The sequence below is a fragment of the Gobio gobio genome, assembly GCF_949357685.1.
Source record: "Gobio gobio genome assembly, chromosome: 17".
In the NCBI taxonomy this organism is placed as follows: domain Eukaryota; kingdom Metazoa; phylum Chordata; class Actinopteri; order Cypriniformes; family Gobionidae; genus Gobio; species Gobio gobio.
This window is the reverse complement of record NC_137110.1, coordinates 47,019,771-47,042,888: the sequence shown is the minus strand read 5'-3', so window position 1 is coordinate 47,042,888 and position 23,118 is coordinate 47,019,771. Positions and strand designations below refer to the sequence as shown.

The 23,118-nt window shown below is 38.7% G+C and overlaps 1 protein-coding gene across 2 annotated transcripts in view; it reads right to left on the bottom strand.

Annotated features, from left to right (window-relative positions):
* Positions 1-1,443: 1,443 nt before the first annotated feature.
* Positions 1,444-23,118, bottom strand: part of chchd6b (coiled-coil-helix-coiled-coil-helix domain containing 6b) — a 33,577-nt gene continuing 11,902 nt past the window's right edge. For both annotated transcript variants that reach the window (XM_079840751.1, XM_079840750.1), the window contains 3 exons: positions 18,722-18,792; positions 13,819-13,954; positions 1,444-1,630 (listed from right to left, as the gene is read on the bottom strand). In XM_079840751.1, the coding sequence (XP_079696877.1) occupies positions 1,607-1,630; positions 13,819-13,954; positions 18,722-18,792 (231 nt within the window). In that variant the 3' untranslated portion in view covers positions 1,444-1,606. The remainder of the gene's footprint in view (positions 1,631-13,818; positions 13,955-18,721; positions 18,793-23,118) is intronic.

Genomic DNA, 23,118 nt, shown 5'->3' with positions numbered 1-23,118 from the left:
ACTACACTCGTGGCAAAATACATTTTCTGCCGCTAGGGTGCGTCTAGATTTCTAGGCTACTGATCATCAGCTTTCTCTGTCAACTCAGGCTTTGATCCTGAGTTTAGGAGTTTAGCTGTGACATCAGTAGTCAACAGCCAATCACACGCTGTGGATCAGTGAAACTGAGATTCATTTCTCTCTTCTCTTCTTTTGGAATTCATAAATATACACACGTTTAACTACCGAATCCATGGTATACGAAGCGTTTGTGAATCTGGAGGAGAGTTTTCGTAAAGGTCCATTTTACCCGCAAATTACGCAGAATTTGCTCATATATTTATGAACGCTTCATGAATGAGGCCCATTGTCCGTTCTTGTTTATGTTACCTGTGTTGTTTGCTATATTGATCCTACGTTTGTATTAAACCCATCTTTATTTGAAGCTGCCTCCTTTTTCGTGGTGTGATGACATCACTGTTTCACAAAATATACGGATTGGCTGTACACACGAAAACGCAAGGGTGTCGTTTCCAGATTTATCCACTCTGGGACCAGGTTTCAAAAAAGATCGGTGTCATGCTCCCAAAACGCCGGATCCGCGTGGACCAAACGCTGATACGATACAACATTTTAACGTGTACAGCTAAACTCTTCTCCTTGTGGACGGGGCCTAAAATGCACATATAAAACTCATGCGCTCAATTGAGGTGGATAACTTTAAATCCGATAAGAAGACATGCGCATAAACTACGATGCAACAAAAAACTTCCAAAACTTTACCTCAGCAGAGGCTGTGATTGGATAACTGGACTAACCAGCGGACCAATCGCATCACAGCATCTCAGACGTTGGTTTGGTGGTTCTGAAACGTCATCAGAATGATTTGGTTTAATTCCCGCCAGAAGTGCCTCACACGATTGCATTCACAAACAACGCAAGAGGACATGACAGCATTTAGTCTGCCGCTTTGAGACGCAACTCATTTATGATGGAGGAGAAAAGAGACACAGTTTCTTCCCAGATTGCAGCAACTTCCATTTTTATCACAAATATTTTGCACCAATTTCTCAGAAAGTGATGATTTTGTTCTCTTGAAAACATGGGATGAAAATGCTTTATTCGCAAACGTTTAAGTGATGTTCCAAGTTTGCGCATAAGTTAAATTCACAACTTTGGATGGAAACACATCTACTGACAGTGGAGCAAAGCACACAATTTCAAATCATGCACTGATGATACATCTACAATACTGAGATACGAGTGATTTACATGTTCCTTGTGCAAAACAATGCATTTCTTCAGAATTCACAGCAGTGAAGAAACATGCCTTTTGTCTCCATAATGCAGCTGCATCATATTCATGTGCAAGAAGCTTCAGAAAACACAGTTTCAGAGGGATGGACACTCTTCACATTCACTGTTTGGAAAGCTAACAGAGTAATGGGAGACTGAAGAGATAAACAGAGCGCTGAAGAGACTTTATTTGCTCAAAGTAAATGAAGATCAGCTCAACAAACCAACATGATCCTGATAACACAGACACACACACACACACACACACACACACGCATCTGGATGGATGTCTTCTCAAACTGCTCCACTTCTTCTGCATCAACAATCCTCTTCATCCGTGATTCACCAGCAAGTTCTGCAGAGAACGAACAAACCGACACGTCAACATGCGCTTATTATTTACATAATAAACGTCCTTCATCAATTCAAGCGTTCATGTGTCGCTCACCTCTTCTGGCTTTAGTTCGAGTTATCCTATAACCAGCATATGCGCTAGTCAAACTCTCCCACGCACACACACACACACACACACCTTTGTGGGGACTTTCCAGTTGCATTATTTTTTTATTGCACAAACGGTATATTCTCTCCCCTTACACTAACCCTACCCCTAAACCTACCCATCACACAAAACTACAGGCATTTTTACATTTTTGATAAAACATTGTTTAGTATGTTTTTTTTTAAGTTTTATTTACGAGGACTCAGGAAATTTACATTGTAATAACAGTGTAATACACATTATACAAATTTGTGTAAATCATATAAACACGCACAAACACACACTCTCTCTCTATCACACACACACTATGCACACATTTTCTCTATCTCTCTCTCACACACACACACACACACACACACACACACACACACACACACACACACACACACACTATACACACACTCTCTCTCTCTCTCTCACACACACACACACACACACACACACTCAATCTTTCTCTCTCTCTCTCTCTCACACACACACACATACACAAACAGTATTCAATAGGTCATCTCGACGCAATGGTTTCTATATGGAGTTGATGATGTTTGCTACAACTGAACCCGACTCTCACACAGCGCTGCTGAAAACAGATATAAATGATTTGCTCAATTAATTTTTCAAATGGAGAAGAGCTCTTCAAACGTCACTTTCCAACATGTTTCGCGATACTGTCTGGAGTATATTTAGAACATTATTGATTCTAAATAAACATTAATAGAACTCAAAAAATATACAGTACAAGTATCTAATTATTGATAAATGAATAATCTACAATCCAAAGAAGAAATTGAGTTTGCGATAGCCATAGTTTAGTTTAGTCAGCAGTTTTTGCAGAAGTTTTTCTTCTGGTTATCATGGTCACCTATTTATTTCTTGAAGAAATGTCCAGTTAATTGTTTGATTTACATTTACAAAGTAAAACAGAAAATGTGTGTAGTTTCTCGCACATCAAATAGAGCACAAAAATCTGAAATGATTTTAATTTTAACCAGCCAATTAAAACAAAGGAAGCGAAAAGAGACACGTGACACATTTTTTTAATAATTCAATTATATATACACCGATTAGGCATTATGACCTTTATAATATTATGTTGGTCCCCCTTTTGCTGCCAAAACAGCCCTGACCCGTCGATGCATGGACTCCTCTAGACCCCTGAAGGTGTGCTGTGGTATCTGGCACTAAGATGTTAGCAGCAGATCATTTAAGTCCTGTAAGATGTGAGGTGGGGCCTCCATGGATCGGACTTGTTTGTTCGGCACATCCCATAGAAGCTCGATTGGATTTAGATCTGGTGAATTTGGAGGCCAAGTCAACACCTCAAACTCGTTGTTGTGCTCCTCACTGTTGGCACTATCAGCAGTGGACAGGGGTCAGCATGGGCACCCTGACTGGTCTGCGGCTATGCCGCCCCATACGCAACAAACTGTAATGTTCTGTGTATTCTGACAGCTTTCTATCAGAACCAGCATTAACTTCTTGAGCAATTTGAGCTCCAGTAACTCATCTGTTTGATCGGACCACACGGGCCAGCCTTCACTCCCCACGTGCATCAATGAGCCTTGGCCGCCCATGACCCTGTGGCCGGTTCACCACTGTTCCTTCCTTGGAGCACTTTTGATAGAGACTGACCACTGCAGACCGGGAACACCCCACAAGAGCTGCAGTTTTGGAGATGCTCTGACCCAGTCGTCTAGCCAACACAATTTGGCCCTTGTCAAACTTGTTCAAATCCTTACGCTTGCCCATTTTTCCTGCTTCTAACACATCAACTTTGAGGACAAAATGTTCACTTGCTGCCTAATATATCCCACCCACTAACAGGTGATGAAGAGATAATCAGTGCTATTCACTTCACCTGTCAGTGGTTATAATGTTATGCCTGATCGGTGTAAATATATATATATATATATATATATATATATATATATATATATGTTATAAATTATATATATATATTTATTATCATTAAAAAGCTTCTAATTTCACACCAAGGTAGCATTTGTTATTTTACTGTAGTAGTTAAATGAATTTATCATGAAAATAATATCACATATGTTTATGGCAAAGTACAATAGACTTACATGACCATATATATATATTAGCATTCAGAGAACAGATGATATCCACAGTAAAGCAGCACCTGAGCTCTATGACGTGTGTCTTTTTTCCTCAGTACGAGACATTGTAACAAAGCCAAACATCTTCAATCCTCTGCGCAGACGAGACGCGGCCTTCAGCCCGACAACACCGAGCCAAGCGGGCCACAGCTGGAACGAGGCGTCCCAATCAAGCCAAAGGAGCGTAAAATGAAGATGCCAGCCTGAGCGGAGCAGCGCCGCGGGCATCCCACACCACTGAGCACCTTCTCTCCTGTAACTGTCATGCAGATCGTGCTGCAGATTAATGAGTCGGCCGGCGGCTTCACCTTCTGACTCTCTGAACGAGCACACGAGTCAAAGCTCACGCCTCCACTCCTGCTGATGACCCGCCGCCACGCTTCATTGTGACACACAGCACCCTGAGGCCGGCCGAACGACCATCATTACGGTCCTGGACAGATAATGGGACTCACAGAAAGGCCCAAAAACAATAGACACTTCATACAGTTTATAACAGATATATCTGAGCAGATATCAGTGCTATATGCCATGAGAGCAATGTAAACATACATGCATAATGTTACAAAAGATTTTAAATAAATGCTGTTATTTTAGAACAGGGGTGTCCAAACTTTTCTTTTAAAGGTGGCCAGATACTTTTTAAACTCATTTTATATATATGTATATAATCATGTTTACAGTATAATGTAAAATAATAATGTTACAAAAGATTTTAAATAAATGCTGTTATTTTAGAACAGGGGTGTCCAAACTTTTCTTTTAAAGGGGGCCAGATACTTTTTAAACTCATTTTATATATATGTATATAATCATGTTTACAGTATAATGTAAAACTATATTACATTAGATGTTGTTTGGAAACAAAACAAAAGCTTGACTTGTAGGTTTAGCTTGATTTTGGGATGCATGTAAATTTAAAGGTGCAGTGTGTAATATCTAGGAGGGTCAATGGACAGAAATGCAATAAAATATGTTTTCAGTGGTGTATAAAGAGACCGTTATGTAAAAAAATATATATTTAAAACGTTATAAAGTAAAATATCTAGCTTCCGGCGGACCGCCTTCCGTATTCAACTTACGAAGAAAGTGTAACGCCTTTCGCAGTTAAAAACGCTTACGCTACGTCTGACGTCATCGTCGTGCAAGTTATGCTTTTTCCCGTAAGTTGAATATGGACGGAGCTCCGTCGGAAGCTAGATATTTTACTTTATAACGAGTTAAATGTGGATGTTTTTCTTACACAAACCCATCGATTCGCTTCAGAAGGCCTTTATTAACCCCCCAGAGCCATGTGGAGCACTATTATAATGGACTTTTGGGCTGCCATTCACTGCCATTATAATGCTTGGATTAGCCAGGACATCCGATCGTATTGTCCGATTGTATTCGTCTGAAATAGGGATGTCACGGTACCAAAATTCCAGTAGTCGGTACCAATACCATAAAAAAATTGTACGGTACTCGGTACCAATTTCGGTACCACAGCCAGGGGCGTAGTTTATGGGGGGGTGGGGGGAAGGTAACCCCCCCAATATTCAAATACATCAGTTACAACCCCCCCCCCCCCAATATTACAACATGAAAATCACAGTAGATCAAATGAAAAATATGTAGAATTCATTTATTTTGTAACAATAATTTTGTTCCTAATCAAATATGAGTGTGTCATAATAAATCAGACAAAAAATACTCCCCCTCTATTGAACCGATTGGTAACGCCCAACCAATGAGTCGCACTTTCACCAAAACAACGCGAGTGGTGTTTGAATGGGAGAGCACACGGGTAACGTTAGTGCCAAAAATGAAGAGAAGCGCTGCACAGCGGACTATATTTACCGGTAACTGCTGGTCAGAGAGGGATGCAAAAAAAATAAAAAGAAAGCATGTACTGAGAATGAGGTATGAGAATATTGTGTAATAGCCAAGTACACACCACATATATTTTAGCTAACTAATGCATTGCAATGTATTTAGCTATAACTATCAGTATAACAAGTTACCAAAGTAGCCGTCTGTTTTGCTGGCTCATTTTTCAATACTATCTGTAATTATCAATGACAAAAGTATTCACATCAGTGTTTGTTTTCTTCCTAAATGAATCTGACTTTTGAACGAATTTGGATGAATAAACGATTTAAGTGGCTCACTCACTTTCACATTTTTTTAAAAATACATTAAGGTGGAATGTAAAAATCTTAAAATAAATGTCTAAATGTTGTCTCTTTCATATTTGTATATGTTGAATTTGTAATCAGTTAAAGCATGTAGATGATAGATAGATAGATAGATAGATAGATAGATAGATAGATAGATAGATAGATAGATAGATAGATAGATAGATAGATAGATAGATAGACAAATAGATGATAGATGAAATAAATTATCCAATAAAAAAAATACACATAAAAAAAATTATAATACAAAAATTAAATAACAGGCAGCATACCAACGTCCACCCCCCCCCCCCCCATGTTCAAACCAAATCTACGCCCTTGACCACAGCTAAATGTTTTTTTTTATTTTATTTTATTTAACTATTTAAAATATATATATTAAATGTATTAAGTTTATTATTTATGATGATAATCATTATAAGTAAAAACATTTAAAGGCTGTATGTTGTTTAAAAGTAAACATTGTTTTAAAAAAATTTCAAGTGAAAAATAATTAACCATCTTGGCATAATTATTATTATTAGTAGAGACATATTTTTATTACATAGAGATGTAGCTAAATCTACTGTAGGCTACAACAGTAGCCTGATATATTCTGTCAATTTCAATTTTTTTTAAACCAAACTTTTATTTTGACGGGTTGCCGTGAAGACCTTTGAGTGTTTGTGTTCATGATATGACAGTTTTCTCAAATGAAACGGTAAATTCTCATGAAGGGACGGTTTATGTGTTCGTGTCGGCTACATGGAGGAGTAATATTTAAATAGTATTTTGCAGTTTAATATTCACAGACACTAGTATATATTTGTCTACAGTCTGGAGCCCTGCGCTTAGATAAACACAGAAGCCACTGAACGCAGCTGCGGGTCCCAAATATACTCAGGAGTCGGTCCTACCGGTACTACAGAAATGCTGGTATCGTCACATTTTTATCATTTCAGTACCGACTTGGTACCGAAGTACCGGTATTTGTGACATCCCTAGACTGAAAGAAGAAAGTCATACTCACCCTCAAGCCATCCTAGGTGTATAAATCATGGGGTAATTTTCATTTTTGGGTGAACTAACCCTTTAATGTTTCCCTGGCCTGAAATCTAGTGCTGTCACCTTGCGTTGACATTGTGAAACTACACGATTTGTAAATGATGCATGGCGGGCCACATATAATATATTCTAATAGACAAGCTGCGGGGCATTTGAAATTCATCCCCGGGCCGTTTCTGTCCATCAAAGAATCCTGAAAAATAAAATGCATCCCTGGTTTCCACAAAAATCTGTTTTCAACATTAATAATAATCAGAAATGTTGGGCTGGGTGATTCAGAGAGAAGCAGAGGGGACATTGCACCGTCCCTTGCTTGGTAACCTCTTTCCCAAATCTGCTCCCAAGGGTGTAAATCGCTCCAAGGGACAGGAACTTGTCCTGAGCATAAAGCAGAACCCTCTGCGCTATGTTCAGATTGTGTAAACAAAGTCCGCCTGGTGATTTATGTAGGCGACTACCATAGCGCTGTCCACCTGCACTAGGACATGGTAGCCCCTGGAGGAGTACAGCAAGCTCTTTCCCCAAACACACAAAGCAAAAGGGAGGTGTATCATAGTCAGGCATGGGCCGTGGACAAGGAAGCACACAACGCTTACTTCGCATGACGTTTTCTCTCTTTTTCTCTTTCACAGACGGAGAGAAATTTCTGCACACTAACAGCTGGAAACTGACGGACAGAAAGAGTACCACACACACACATACACAGTACGGTCTGTGAAGACAAAGAAATCGGAAAGACGCATCTGTTGCTCATCTATTTGAAGCATTCCAGTGATGTCACCGTCAGATGTTCTATCTAGTTCTAGGCCAATTTCTAGGGCTGTAATCTCCCAGTCGATTAGTCGATTATTAGTCGATACGTTCTGGCTCGACCAAAATTCTGATTGGTCGATTTTTTGCCTCGTTCATTTCATTCGTTTTGCTGCGTTCATTTAATCTGGTGGAAAGTACTAATTGCTAATGGGGGTGTTTTCAGAGCACCCCTGCTTCACAGGTAACAGACTGTCTTCAGAACACCCCCATTGTTTTCACTTCTTTTGGATTAGCCCAACCAACTGGAGAAGAGAGACAGATTGAAGAAGGCTAGTTTTCTGTATATTATTTATTTAATTGTGAGCGTTTTTTCTGCTCTTGATCTGGCTTGTTTAATAAATATTCCTTTTTTTATTAAAGTGGATTAAAGTTACTTTAATAAAGTTATTTTTAAGTAAAAGCTTTAAGTAAATAGTCTATTCGTGTCTCAGCCGCGAAGCTGAGCTCAGCTGAGCTCCTATAGAGACAGAGCGTATTTAGGCCACGCCCACACCGGGGGGGAAAACAATCCAACACTCTCCATTGACTTTGCATTGCGTGAGGCTGCATCCTTGCCATTTCGGACTAACAAATGACGAAATAACAAAAAACAGAACAATGTCTAAAAGCTGATATGTGACAAGGTGTACAGCAAACAAGCTAAAAAACACAGAAATAAGTTTTTATAAGCTGTCGACCCAAAAAAACGAGCGTTTGAGAAGATAAAAGTGGATACAGGCAATACGAAGTGAAGCTTCAGCAGGAAGAATGGGTACATTTTGGGATCCTGACACTCAGGATGCCTCAATATGTTTGTGTGTGCAGTAAATATGTTGTCACTTTTAATTCAAATATCCAAATGTCCGTTTTATATATTATATTTACTGTTGCTGATCACGTTCCCCTCTAGTCGCTGTAGTTCTCAGTGTAATATGACCCGTCACGCTCTGTCTCAATGGCCTGAATCCACTTTTTTGTCCTTAAACGCTCGTTTTTTGGGTCAGCAGCTTATAAAAAGTTCTGGGTTTTGTTTAGCTTGTTTGCTGTACACTCTGCCACATATCAGCTTGTATACATTGTTCAGTTTTTTGTTATAAGTCCGAAATGACAAGGAGGCAGCCTCCCGCAATACAAAGTCAATGGAGACGGTTTGATTGCCCCCCCCCCCCCGGTGGGCGTGGTCTTCAGATTATGACGCGTGTCGCTCTGTCTCTATATGTTCGAGCTGCACAGAGTGGCTGAAATGATACTGTCTGTCAGTTATTATAATACATATGACAAAAACAATTGTCTAAATTATGTTGCATATTCCTCAAAAGTTCTTGTGATGATATCTAGTTGACAACATAGTACTATATTTTGGGAAATCATAGGCTATGATATCGCGCAGGTGCACGTGATGCAACGCTGTCAGAGCTGACAGACTCATGTGTCAGACTCATTTCAGTGCAAAATAATCAGCTCAAAAACTATTTAATATACTGCAAATAGCCTACTAGTTTTTTATGTTTATTTATAATTAATTTATGCAGACAACAAGGCTACCAAGTACTGCGCACAGTGCGCAGCTTATTCATTTAACGTTTTTTTTCCTAACTTCATTTTTAGTCAAAAATTTCAGGACTTCAGTCGACCAAGATTTTCTTTGGTTGATTACAGCCCTACAAATTTCAGTGGCGTGTTTGCACCATAGACTGTAAAACAAGATGGACGACGCACTCTCTTCTGTTGACGTAATTGAAGCTGCCAGTGTTCAAACATGGCGCTGACATCTTGAGTCTCGAGTCTGCACAGTAGTGAGGGCGAAGTGGAGCCGAGATATCAAAGTCCCGCCCACACTACTGCCTAATCAACAACTTTTTGTGAAATAAACAGTTATGGAAATGTAGAAAATAAAGTTAAAGCTCCAATCTCCTCCCGAAGTTCCCAAAAATGTCCGTTAGTGCCTCAGTTTCGACTTCACTCAGAGAAGCTGTCAATCACAGCTGTCAATCATAACGTCACACCCCGTAACTAAAACCAAACTTATTTAAAGATTGAACACTTAAACTAACATCAGCGTGACAAAAACGGCCAAATATGACAAACTATCTTTGGAAAAAATGTATTTGAAGAGTAATTTGATTGTTTAGTTTGTCTATGTGCCATTAAATTACATGGAGAGGGCGGGGTTTATGAGCCAGACACCTGGGGGCGATCAAAGCACGCTGGCCTCACTTTTCAGGACTTGTGTGGCACGCTTGGTTTGCACACGTTTCAAATAAGGTCACACACAAAGTTGTTCCCATAGTGCTAGATTGAGTGCAGCATAGAGAGAAGCTTTTGAAAGGGAACATAAAAATACTTGAATACATATATTCAAGCAAAACATTTGACAAAAAGGGTTAGTAACCCTAACTCTACAGGACTTGGCAGACAGGAAGAGCTGGAACAGAATGACAATACAAAGACACTTCATTCATGTGGCATTTCTCTTCCAGTACAGTCTGTGAAATCATCCAATATGAAATTGTGGAATATCCCGTTCATGTGTCATATTTATCTTCAGATGTCAGTGGGTTCAGTGTGAAAGCCTTATGAATATGACGGACGTCAACTCTCGGCTAGAGATATGAACGCGATACCACAACCATCACAGTCGGGAGGAAACAATGTCTGTCAGCTTCATTATCCGAATCAATCACACTGACAGGACGGCACGTGAGAAATGTCAGAAGCGTTCATGATCTCAGGATCGTCCCGACACGCGTTTCTCTCATTATCAGCGCTCTTTCAGTCAGCCAGCGGAGCTCTTGTTTGAGGTACAGAATATCACATCAGCCTCCCTTAACCATTGCAAAATACCTGTGAAGGCATGGCCTATTCTAAACATGGCGAAACAAAAGAGAGAGGATGATATTGGTGCTGCTCGGTGGAATTCTGCAATGGAGGAAAGGATTAAACTCCTGCCTTTATAAAGTTTTCCCACCGGACTACCACAACAGAGTGTAAAAAGTTAGTGGCGAACGATAGTGGAGGCGCTTCAGCAACCCGGTGAGTGCTGGAATTAGCATTAGGCTAGCACAACTAGGCTATGTTTACACTCTTGTTTCCGGAAGTCAGTCGCTAGTTCCGCCTTCTCGATGACATCACACACGTCGTAAAAACACATCGTTAATTGGTCGGGAAGCAACGTGTAGTCCATGACACAACAAGAATTTAGGAGTCAAATCGCATAATTGGACCGTCGTAACACAAATTTTGTGTAGCTTGAACCAGGCATAAGCGTTTTCTTCCCATCTGGTGTGAAAAGAGTCTATAGTGCCCATTTCATGAGAAAAATACATCATGATTTGGTAAATCATAATTATGACAGAAGTCGTAATTATAACAAAAGTCAAATTATGAGATATTAAGTCATGATTTTGAGATAAAGTTGAAATTATATGTTAAAAAAACAATTATGACATGCTAAGTCATAATTATGAGATTGTCAACATGCCAAAATAATAATATTAAAATCATAATTATGACATAGAAAGTCATAATTTTGAGAAAATTGTCGAAATTGAGAAAAATGTCACAATTATGAGATAAAGAGTAATAATTATGACATGCCAAATATTGGTCATAATTATGACAATTATGAAATGCTAAGTCATAATAAGATAAATGTCAACATTCATAACATTATGACCTCATCATGCTGACATTTATATTTAAATTTATGAGATAGAAAAAAAAAATACATTTCAACGTTTTATCTCATAATTCTGACTTTTTATGTTTTTTATGAGTCAAACTGCCAAAAGATATAGAGTAATAATTATGACAAGCCAAATTTTGGTCATAATTATGAAAATTTTGAGATGCTAAGTCATAATGAGATAAATGTCAACATGGCGAGAGGTCATAATTATGGGATTTTTTATCTCATAATTATGACCTCATCATGCTGACATTTATATTTTAATTTAAATTTATGACATAGAACATCAGAATTATGAGAATTATTATTTTTTTCTATGTTTTTATGAGATTGTCATAATTCTTTTTTTTAAATTTCTATATCTAAATCAAAATTACGAGATAAAGAGTCATAATTATGACAAGCCACATTTTGGTCATAATTATATAAATTATGAGATGCTAAGTCATAATGAGATAAATGTCAATATGATAAGAGAAGTAATAATTATGAGATAAAACGTTAAAAGTATGAGATACTAAGTCAAAAATCATAATTATGACAATGTTGAGAGATGACAATTATGAGATAAGATGAAATGATTATGACAAAAACCTTAAGAAAATGTTATGATAAAAATTCTAGTTTTGTCTTTTTATGTAATTGTCATAATTGTTTAGGTTATGATTCCGACCTTTTATGTCATAGTTTAGATTCTCTTCAAATAAAGGCAAAACTGACCAAAAAAACCTACATTTTTTAAGTTTTAGAAATTGCTTATTTTCAACACTAAACTCCAAAGAAACTATCTGACCTACAGCAGATTATGAGAGTTATACGGAGGTCGTCTGTGTTTGTCTGAATCTAGTGTTTAGCAGCGTCTCTGAATGTGTCACTCGCTCTTCCTTTAGTTGCAGACGATTGTTTTCAATGTAAATGTCTTTCATTAGCACTGTTTCACTTCAGTAGCAGTGTGGCATCGTGCCTGCTCTAGTTGGCATACGGCCACTGTGCCAGCTTCACCCCCTCAGTTACTGAGACAGACATGTGTCTAACACACACACACACACACACACACACACACACACACACACACACACACACACACACACACACACACACACACACACACACACACACACACACACACACACACACACACACACACTGACATACACACACACACACACACACACACACACACACACACACACACACACACACACACACACACACACACACACACACACACACACACACACACACACACACACACACACACACACACACACACACACACACACACACACACACACACACACAAACTCAAACACACAGACACACACACATAGACAGACACACTCACAAATCATCTCTAATAAAGGCTGTTGTTATCAGTGTATGTGAGATGAATGAATGATCCAGTATTGAAATTAGCTGCTCGTTCTCTCTCCCTCGCTACCTCGCTCTCTCTCTCACACACACACACACACACACACACACACACACACACACACACACACACACACACACACACACACACACACACACACACACACACACACACACACACACACACACACACACACACACACACAGATCTGAGATGAGACACACAGCAGTGGCCTCCACTTCTTATTTCCTGCAGAGATAATGACTCTGGCATGTTTTAATATGAACCATCTCTCCATTACACAATGGAGATGATGAATAAAAATATCGTTATCGGCCAGTATTAACATATTGTTTTTTTATCAGCATGGGTCTGATTAGACTAAAATTGGCAATATCATCAAGACTGATTTCTTCCTTTTCAAACAGTAACATTTTTGTTAACACTGTACATTAGTTAATGCATTAACTAACATGAACTGAGTGAACAATATATTCTTATAGCATTTACTGGCCTCTGTTAATGTAATGACATTAGTATTAGTGCATTAGTAAATGTTGAGATTAACTGAGATGAATAAATGCTGTAGAAATATTGTTAAATGTTAGTTCAGGTTAACTAATGTTAACAAATGAAATTTTATGGTAAAATGTAACCATGCCCGGTTACGAAACTACTAAACAGTTATACTTATCTTTTCAACTGTACATTATTATGCCATGCTCTAGAATACTTGATTCTGATTGGTCAGTTGTGACATGTTTATTTTTGACCATTTAATGACGGCCCCTTTTATGTTATATATCCAGTAAGTACTGTGCATCCCTGATAAACAACTCCACATGTACCTTCTTGGAGGAGTTGATGCAGTTCATATAGTCTCTGGCCAGCTGTGAGCAGTGCAGCGTCTGCTGTCCGTTCTGTCTGTAGCAGCTCAACACCTGCGACTGCAGCTCAGGGCAGACGGGACCCATGTGACGAGGCCTGATAAACAAACACATATACACGGGCTTTATGGAACATGAACTCAACATAAACTTCAACGATCAAAGTGCAGATAAATGGAGTTACTGTCTACCAAAAGAAAGAAGCCATTCTGAACTGAAACAAGTCGTTAGTAATTACAGTCACACACTTCTTGCTGAACCTTCATAGTTTTGTAACTAATTTGCATATTACGGTCTTCATTGGCTGAGTAGCGTCTGCTTTGCCCAGCCTTCAAACACTGTAGTTGTATCTGAGACTGGAAGAGTTTGTTCATGTTGTTCATGTGGAGAAGACGCTGTCTTCTGCTGCCAAAGCAAATCCACTTTGATGAGATTGATACTGTAAAACTGACGGCATCATCATGCTGCGTTCACACCAAACGCGAATAGAGCGTCAACATCGCGTCTAGTTGGACGATTGAACATTTTGAATCCAGTCGCGCGTCCACAGCGAATTGGACGCACGTATAAATCGAGTGTTTGAAGCGAAATAGACGCTCCAGGAGAAATATGTCTTAAAACACTCTGCCTCTTTTCATTTTCATTAAAAAAAATATATTAAACACAGTAGCCACACAAATGTGGTCCAGGCAACTCCTACATTATCTCCACTGCATGTATATTTAAATATCCTAAAAAAAAATGAAGTTATGAAAGTTCGGTAACACTTTATTTTGATGGTCCCTTTTGAACATTATGTTGACTATAAGTAAATTTGCAACTACATGTCAACTAACTCTCATTAGATTATCAGTAGACTGTCTGCTTAATGTCTGCTAACTCTTTATTGTGATGGTCCTCCAACAGACATTCTACTGACTATAAGTAACTTTGCAAGTACATGTCAACTTATTCTAACCCTAACCCTACCAGTCTACTAATACTCTACTAACACTCTAATGAGAATTAGTAGACATGTAGGTGCAATGTTATTTATAGTCAACAGAATGTGTTAAAGGGACCATCAAAATAAAGTGAAACCGAAAGTTCTCTTTGCCCTCAGTCAAAACGATTTGGCAGACAACAAATTATAGATTCATGACACCAAAGATCGCCCGTTAGATCTACACAAGACAAATCATATCTCATGTTTAACCACTACAGGACATCAGAGCCAGCGGCAGACGTCAGAAGGACTAGCCGAGGAAAGGCTGCTCTCGCCGGGTTAATGAGCGCTGAGCGCCCGATGATCGCCTGGATCTCACAACTCCAAAAACGCAAGATTAATTTTTTAAATAGGTGCTCTCTTTATAAATAAACCAAAGATTTGAGCTTTAAACAACTACATTCTCACCTGAAAAAGTCTTAAAACTACATTTTGTGACACAATAGTAGTATTTTTAAATTACGCAGGGTTTCTCATCACGTCACTTTACCACGTGGCAGCAGCAAGCAGGCTCCTGATTGGTTAACGCGGTGCGAATTGAAGCCAAAGTTCAAATTTTTAAACTCGTCAGACGCGAATTCGCTTCAAAAGCATGAATGCACAAAAAGCACTACTTGCACGTAGGGATGAAACGGTATGGAAATTTCACATCACGATTATAGTGACCCAAATTATCACGGTTATCAATATTATCACGGTTTTGTTCAAATGAGATGAAAGTGTTCAAAAAGAACAGATGCACGCACTTAAAACATTTAAACAAGTTTTATATTTGAAATCAACAAACAAATAAATTAAGCAGCTCTATGCACTTTTTTAAGCTAGATTCTGTGGGATTTCCTTCCTTATAATGGCCGTCGTCAATAACAACGCATAAATGATAATCATTTGGTGTAAATATAATCTCTAATATTATCTCTGATGAGAATATTGCTTGAATATATTTACAGTGTTCTGAAATGATGCATTTAAATCTAGCATGTTTTGTGTAAGAGCCCAAACAGTATCCTAGTGAAATAATGCATATCCATATTTCCATATGATTTGACAGTTTATTTTATTAAATATCAAAATGTGTGCATCATACCTGACACCTAGATGATCACTTTACAGTCAGTTTTATGACTGTCATTCCCTTCAAATGCTATTGAAGTTTGAAACGTGTATTACGTTACCAATGTTGTATGTCACTTTAGAGACGGTCCCTAAATTCGCCAACTTTATGCCAGTCATATCAGATGCGCTGTGGTTCTGCTGTTTGTTTGAAACTATTTTCGCTGCTGAAATAGAACAAAAACAGTCAACAACAGTATGATGAGTGAATCTCTTGCGTACATCGCACGTTTATCTCTGCTTTGAGTGCAGATTTCAGAGAGAGCGGCGCGCGCTCTGAACAAAACTCCAGCTAATCTGAACGCCTCCGATTATGAGACATTGCATTCATAAACTCAATAGAAACACGTGTGATTGGTTATAATGCGCAACGCGATTATAACAGATGGCTTTTGAGAAGACTATAATAAGTTTAACCGCCAAAGTGGCTAGTGTCGTGTGCAGCCGAAATAACGTTAAACCCGCAAATGGCCGTTGTTAATGTCAAGCCCTGATTATTATCCCTTAAATGTCACCCTAGTCTTGTCTGAATTTGTTCGTTCACTTCACGTTATTATTTCCCAAACGTAGTTTTGGTATTGAGGTCAAAGTCCACTTGCCTTGCGTTTTGAAGTGTTCCCCCTATTACAGCGACTTTCTTCTGGCATGTTCTGCAGACAGGATGACCATCTTCGATTAAGTTTCCCTCAGAACTTTTGTAAAAGCCAAAATATGACCACACCTCAGATTTGGTCCTTTTAGAAGGCTGAACAAGCTCCCGAGTGCTGTCACTGCCTTCTGCCATTTCTTCTCATTCAAAAAACAGCGGTGCGCTGCGCGCCTGCACCAGACTGGACAAGATTTACCGCGAGTTTTCAAAATCGTGATAATCACACACGGTTTTAATGATAATTAAATTTTAAACGATATTACTAACCGTCACTAAATTTTATCGTGAACCGGTAATCGTTTCATCCCTAATTGCACGTAACACGCGTATCACGCAAGACGCTCAATTCGTGTCAAATTCTCATCATTAGCGCGAACTGGACGCGCGTATCGCGCCACAGGACCTCCAGACGCGCGTCAACGCGCTTTTCCATTGACTTAACATTGAAATCACTCGCTCCTGAAACTCTATTCGCGATTGGTGTGAACGCAGCATTACTGTTTGCATCACTGTGTATCAAGAGCTGAGATTCAGATATGATAATGAGCATTTGTTTTCAGACCAATCACAACAGACTTGGCCATCTAACCAATCCGAGCAGAGCAGCTCACAGAAAGGGGTGGTTTAGAGAGACTGGATCTTCGAACACACCGTTTTCAGACCCATATTCAGAAATGAGGTGATGTACAGTGTATAGTGTGGCCAAATTAAAGTGTTTTTGGACCTTGGACGCGTGTAAACCTATTGTAGGAGACCTTCAAAACAAAATTTGGAACCTTTAAAATGGCATAATAGGGGCTCTTTAAACTGTTAAATACCAGCTCAAGAACACAGAATCAATCAGGTGCAAAGACTGACAGACACAAGCAGTAGCAGTGCTGCCACCTAGAGGCCTGCTCAAATATTGTGGTGGAATTTGCACATGATTTTGTGTCCCTTTCTCGAAAAAAGGACATCGAGAGCCTTATATAGTCCTTAAAAGAGTTTGGTATTGATTTTGAGCAGACATGACTGTGACCTTAAAGACGCAGATATCTGCTCTTTCACAGAAAAAAAGTCATTAAAGGCTAAAATGTTCTGTTAGTAAATTATTAAGTTATTCTGACATCTCAAAAAAGTGTTACAATGAACTAAAACGAAAATCATAAAAAAACATTTTCGTTACTAAACTTTAATTCAGCTAAAAATTCTATTTCAGCTATTTTCTCATTTTCTTTTTGTTTACCTTGACTAAAACATATAAAACTGAATTTTTTTTTATAAAAACTACAGACCAATAATAAAAATCACTAATAAAAAGACAAAAATACAACAAAATAATTATAATAGCATAATACTAAACTAGAGTCATTATAGATAACTAAAACTAATATCATAAAAACATTTGAATTACTTAAAATAGAATACAAAATAGTTAAATAAGACAAATTAAATATGGAGAACAAATATTTCAGCTAAAACTTTAATGTCAGCTGGGGTTTTTTTCAGTTAGTTTAGCTTGATGTGCTAACATCAATAAAACAGAAACAAATATTTAGACAAAGATAAAAAGGCAAAAAAAAATGACTCAAACTTAAATACAAATATTAATAAAATATTAATACAATTATAAAAGTATAATACTAAACCAGGGTTATTTATAGCTAACTAAAACTAAAACCATAAAAGAAAATTCATTACTTAAAAAAAATGTTAACTGAAAAAATTGTAATATGAAAAAAAACTTTTCATTTAGTTTAGCTTGATAAATAAAACCAAAAAGAAAATAGACAAATACAAAAACACTAATAAAAATGACAGAAATGCACAACAAAATTACTAAAACATAAATAAAAATATGAATAATATGTATAATAGTATGATACTAAACCAGGGTTATGCTAACTAAAACTAAAATCATAAAAACTCATTACTGAAAGTAAAATAAATGTTACCTGAAATAGATTAAACGTTATTTCAGTTGAGCTACTAAAATAAATACAACTAAATACAATAAAACTCTATAGACACACTAATAAAAATGACAAACACAGAAAATATGAAAATAAATCTGACGTTGAATATGAATATAAAGTGTAATAGTGTGATAGTAAACATAGGGTGATGTTTGTACTCACTTCACGGCGGCCTCTGCTTTAACGGCCTCTTGCGTGTACATGTGTAGAGTCTGTTGATAGTAGTCGGTGTTCTACACAAACACACACACACACACACAGCTGGAGTTCAGTCATTCACATAATACACAAGAAATATTGCATTGCTTTTCCTCCATTTACAATGAGCAAATGTTGATTTACAGTCCCAAAGAGAAGCATTCATGAACTTTCTGCCACATTTATCATGCAAATTCAAAATCACAGATTTGTTTAGTGCATCCGATGCTTCCGTTACCTTCTCTAAACCAATCCCACAATGCAATAAACACTCAAAACCATGCATTTCTTTTTAAATGTGCATGGAGGAGCTCAGCATTGTGAGGTTAACTGTGCCGTGTCATTATTTTTCTGACTCTGTCAGCACATCTCTCAGCCAGACGTCGTAACCTTTTATTTAGTGAGTATTATGGGCATTCACACGGCAATTACCGCAATTACAAAACACAGCAGTGCTGAACGTTCGGCCACATTCACACGGCTAACTCAGATTGTTTTTGTGTAAGAAACCTTGACTGGCATGTTGGGTTTTACCGTTGCAATATCTCCTCCTTCCTTTAGGACGCAAAAACAATACGCCGTGAGTGATTACAATCTATCAATGTAATTACAATCTCACAGTCTCAGCTGGAGTAATTAGACTGGGATCTTATTAAATCTACAACTACCCGATGGAAGAAACAGAAGGGACAAAGAAGCACCTGAGAGTAATCAATAACAGAACGGTCATTTTTAGGTGAACTATCCCTTTAAGGGGTTTGTTCAAATCACTAACTAATAATATAACTTACCAAACACCTCTAATAAGAGATGTGACATTTCACACATCCCATAATTCCTTCCTCAGAGCTGTTAGAGTCTAATGGGATAAACAGCAACTAAGTAAAGTTCAGCTCACGTTCTACAGATAATGTTTGTTAATCTCCTCCACCGTTTCACGACCGTTTCTCTCTCAATCTCTCCATCTTTTGATTCTCAGCTCGTTTTCCTCGTTTCTCGCTTCATTAATAGCTGATTCGCAGCTCCGTTCGCAGAAGCGTCTCTGTGTATTTTCATCTCCGTCTTCCTGCTCTGAACTGTTTTCCCAAGGCAAATTTATTTGTATGGCGCTTTTCAGAATACACAGTTTCAAATGAGCTTTACAGAAAATCATGATGGTAATGTTTATATCATCATGCCTTGCTTTTAGTAGATTACAGCTGGACGATAATCTAGTTTAATTAAAACAAACCGACCGGCTTCGAGGTGAATTGCAACATTACAAACATTTATGTGAAGCAAAAAGTATTTGAAAATCTGAAAGCAAGATGGTGTCCATAACATCTAATGAGGGAAAGAACTCTACAATCCCATGAAGCACTGTGAATGTTTATTGCAAAATATGCATATAGTGCTTCATGTGAGTAAACGGGCGCAAAATAGTGAATTCAAGCGTGGTAACGTGATAGATAAGTCCATTTGTGAAATTTCCTCAATACTAAATATTCCACGGTCAACTGCTAGTGGGATTATAACAAAGTGGAAGCAATTGGGAACAACAGCAACTCAGCCATGAAGTGATAGGACACGTAAAATCAGAGAGCGGGGTCAGCGCATGCTGAGGGTCACAGTATGCAGAAGTCGCCAACTTTCTGCAGATTCAATAGCTACAGACCTCCAAACTTCGTGTGACCTTCAGATTAGCACAAGAACAGTGCGTAGAGCTTCATGGAATGGGTTTCCATGGCCGAGCAGCTCATCCAAGTTTTTACAAACTGTAAATAAAATATCTTATGCTTGGTGTGATAAGAATAAATGCTGCTGTAAATAACGGCCCAATTCAAATGTTTACGTGGTTTTCTTCCTTTTATTTTTTAAGCGTGATGAAATATTGCTCTTGAAAATACTTGCCAGCATTTAAAGAAATGTAAGTCTAGAAATGCATCCAAATGACAGCGAAGTGCGACCGTACGGTGCTCTGCAGTGGTCAAAAAGGATATAAACAGTGAATTTTGAAGTGAGATATTCTTGAAAACTCAGCGATTAAGGACAGCAATTAAATGACCACACGACCTTGGTGTTTGTCTAAAACAGTAATTCGGTCAGGGATTTTTACGCGGGTGGTGGGAGACGGACGGCAATAAAATCACTGACTAGCCCCTGTAAATGATGACAATACCTGCCGACCGCACACGAAATAATGAACTTTCCGGGGCTTCAGCAACTCCTTCACCACTAATGGATGAGCTGGAAAATCTAACTTTTCCCGGGACACAACATCATGGCTTCCAACAAAACTCAGCAAAGATTGTTCTTGCTCCGGCTTTGACTTCTGGATATTCGCCCGCGGTGCCACAACGGAATGAATGGCTTCACTCGCATCTTTTCTCCGCCGCCATTACTGAACTACAACTCAAACTAGCGCACGACATCAACGTCATCGTTCTCATCCACTCCCTCTGTTCGCTGATTGGACCGGTAAAAATTTGTTCGAAGAAAACCAAAGACTATACAGCAGTCCCAGACGGAGTACTGAAGGAAAATGAAAATTGAGCGGAATTACGTAGGAGGGCGGAGCCAGGCTACAGATGAAGTACAATGAAGTAACAAATTTAACAGACCAGCAAGTATTATATTTAGAGTTTCTTAGGGTAGGCCCCATCCGTAGCTCCCGTCTTGGGGGTAACGGACTCTGCATTTCCTGCCTGGAGATGAAGGCAGGGGCGCAGCCGAACCCCCTGAGAGGTATAGGCAGGGACCATCCTGGTGGTGGTGGGGAGGATGGAGGTAAATGTTGGCGTCATGTGTAAGTACCATAGACTGTAAAAAAATATGGATGTAGTGTCCGTGACGTCACCCATAGGATTCTGATGAGCCGTTCTTTGTCATCTTGTCACTCAAAGTGGCCACGCCCTTAATTATGCAGAACTTTAATGCTTTATATAATGTAAACAAATGAGTTATAAAAAAAATTCACCCCCCTCACAGTTGTCATGGAGGGCAAAATTAGCCGTATAGACCAAAACCACAATTTGTAGCAGGCTGTAAACATGTTTTTTTTCTGCTGTAAAGTTGGGCATTTTAATTTCTGCTCCCTTCTGGAGCCTGTCCCTAGCGGCCAGTCGATGAATTGCAGTTTAAGTCACTTCTGTATGAGCTTCAAGAGAAACTGCGTGAGGTTGCCGCTTGGTAAGTACCGATCTTTTATACTCCGAGTATTAGGACATGATTGGTTAGGTCTGAATGTAATAAGTGACGTAACATTGAATCTTCCTGGCAGAAATTACGCTAGAGCTTCATTTCCCGTGAAAGGAACTCTTAATGCTTCAGCATACCAAAACATTTTGGACAATTTCATGCTCCCAACTTTGTGGGAACAGTTTGGGGATGGCCGCTTCCTGTTCCAACATGACTGCGCTCCAGTGCACAAAGCGTCGGTCCATAAAGACATGAGTGAGTTTGGTGTGGAGGAACTTGACTGGCCTGCACAGAGTCCTGAACTCAACCCGATAGAACACCTTTTGGATGAATTAGAGTGGAGACTGAGAGCCAGGCCTTCTCGTCCAACATCAGTGTCTGACCTCACAAATGCGCTTCTAGTAGAATGGTCAAAAATGTCCATAAACACACTCCTAAACCTTGTGGAAAGCATTCCCAGAAGAGTTTAAGCTGTTATAGCTGCAAAGGGCGGGCCAACTCCATAATAAACCTTACGGATTAAGAATGGGATGTTATTAAAGTTCATGTGCATGTAAGGCAGGCGTCCCAAAACTTTTGGCAATATAGTGATCGAGTCGGTGCAGACCAGAAAACGTATCGGATTAATTTGAATTTGGCACAGAATTATATATTAAAGTGATATGGAGGAGATTAGGAAGAAAAAAGGTTAGAGATTTGGAGGAAACTGCGGCTTTATCGAGCTCTAGGCGAGCTGTGATATAAGGGAAACGCTATAGGCTATTTAAAAAAGGGGAGGAGCTTTTCAATATGTCCCGCCCTGTCTTCCTGTTTCAGTGGAAATTACGTCAACACATTAAATAAAGCTGCATATTTCAAGGCACTTCAGTGGACCTTTAAGAAATAAGTAATGTGCACAGACTGACGCTTCAACCGAAGCAAATACCATAAATTAACAACCTCGTAGCTCACAGTAAGTCTGTCTTTAATGATTGATAAGTTATCATGAAATATCAATTCCCCTTCGGAGTAAATTAATGGTATTTTACTTCATGACTGTTGCGCTCTCAGACTGCGTTGAAGGACCGCCCACTCGCCTGTCAATCAAGAGTATTTAACTTTGCCTGTTTCATGCAGCATTAGAGGAAAGTAACCAAATAACCACTACATGCTTTTACTGTATGGAAGGAGATCAAAATAAGCCA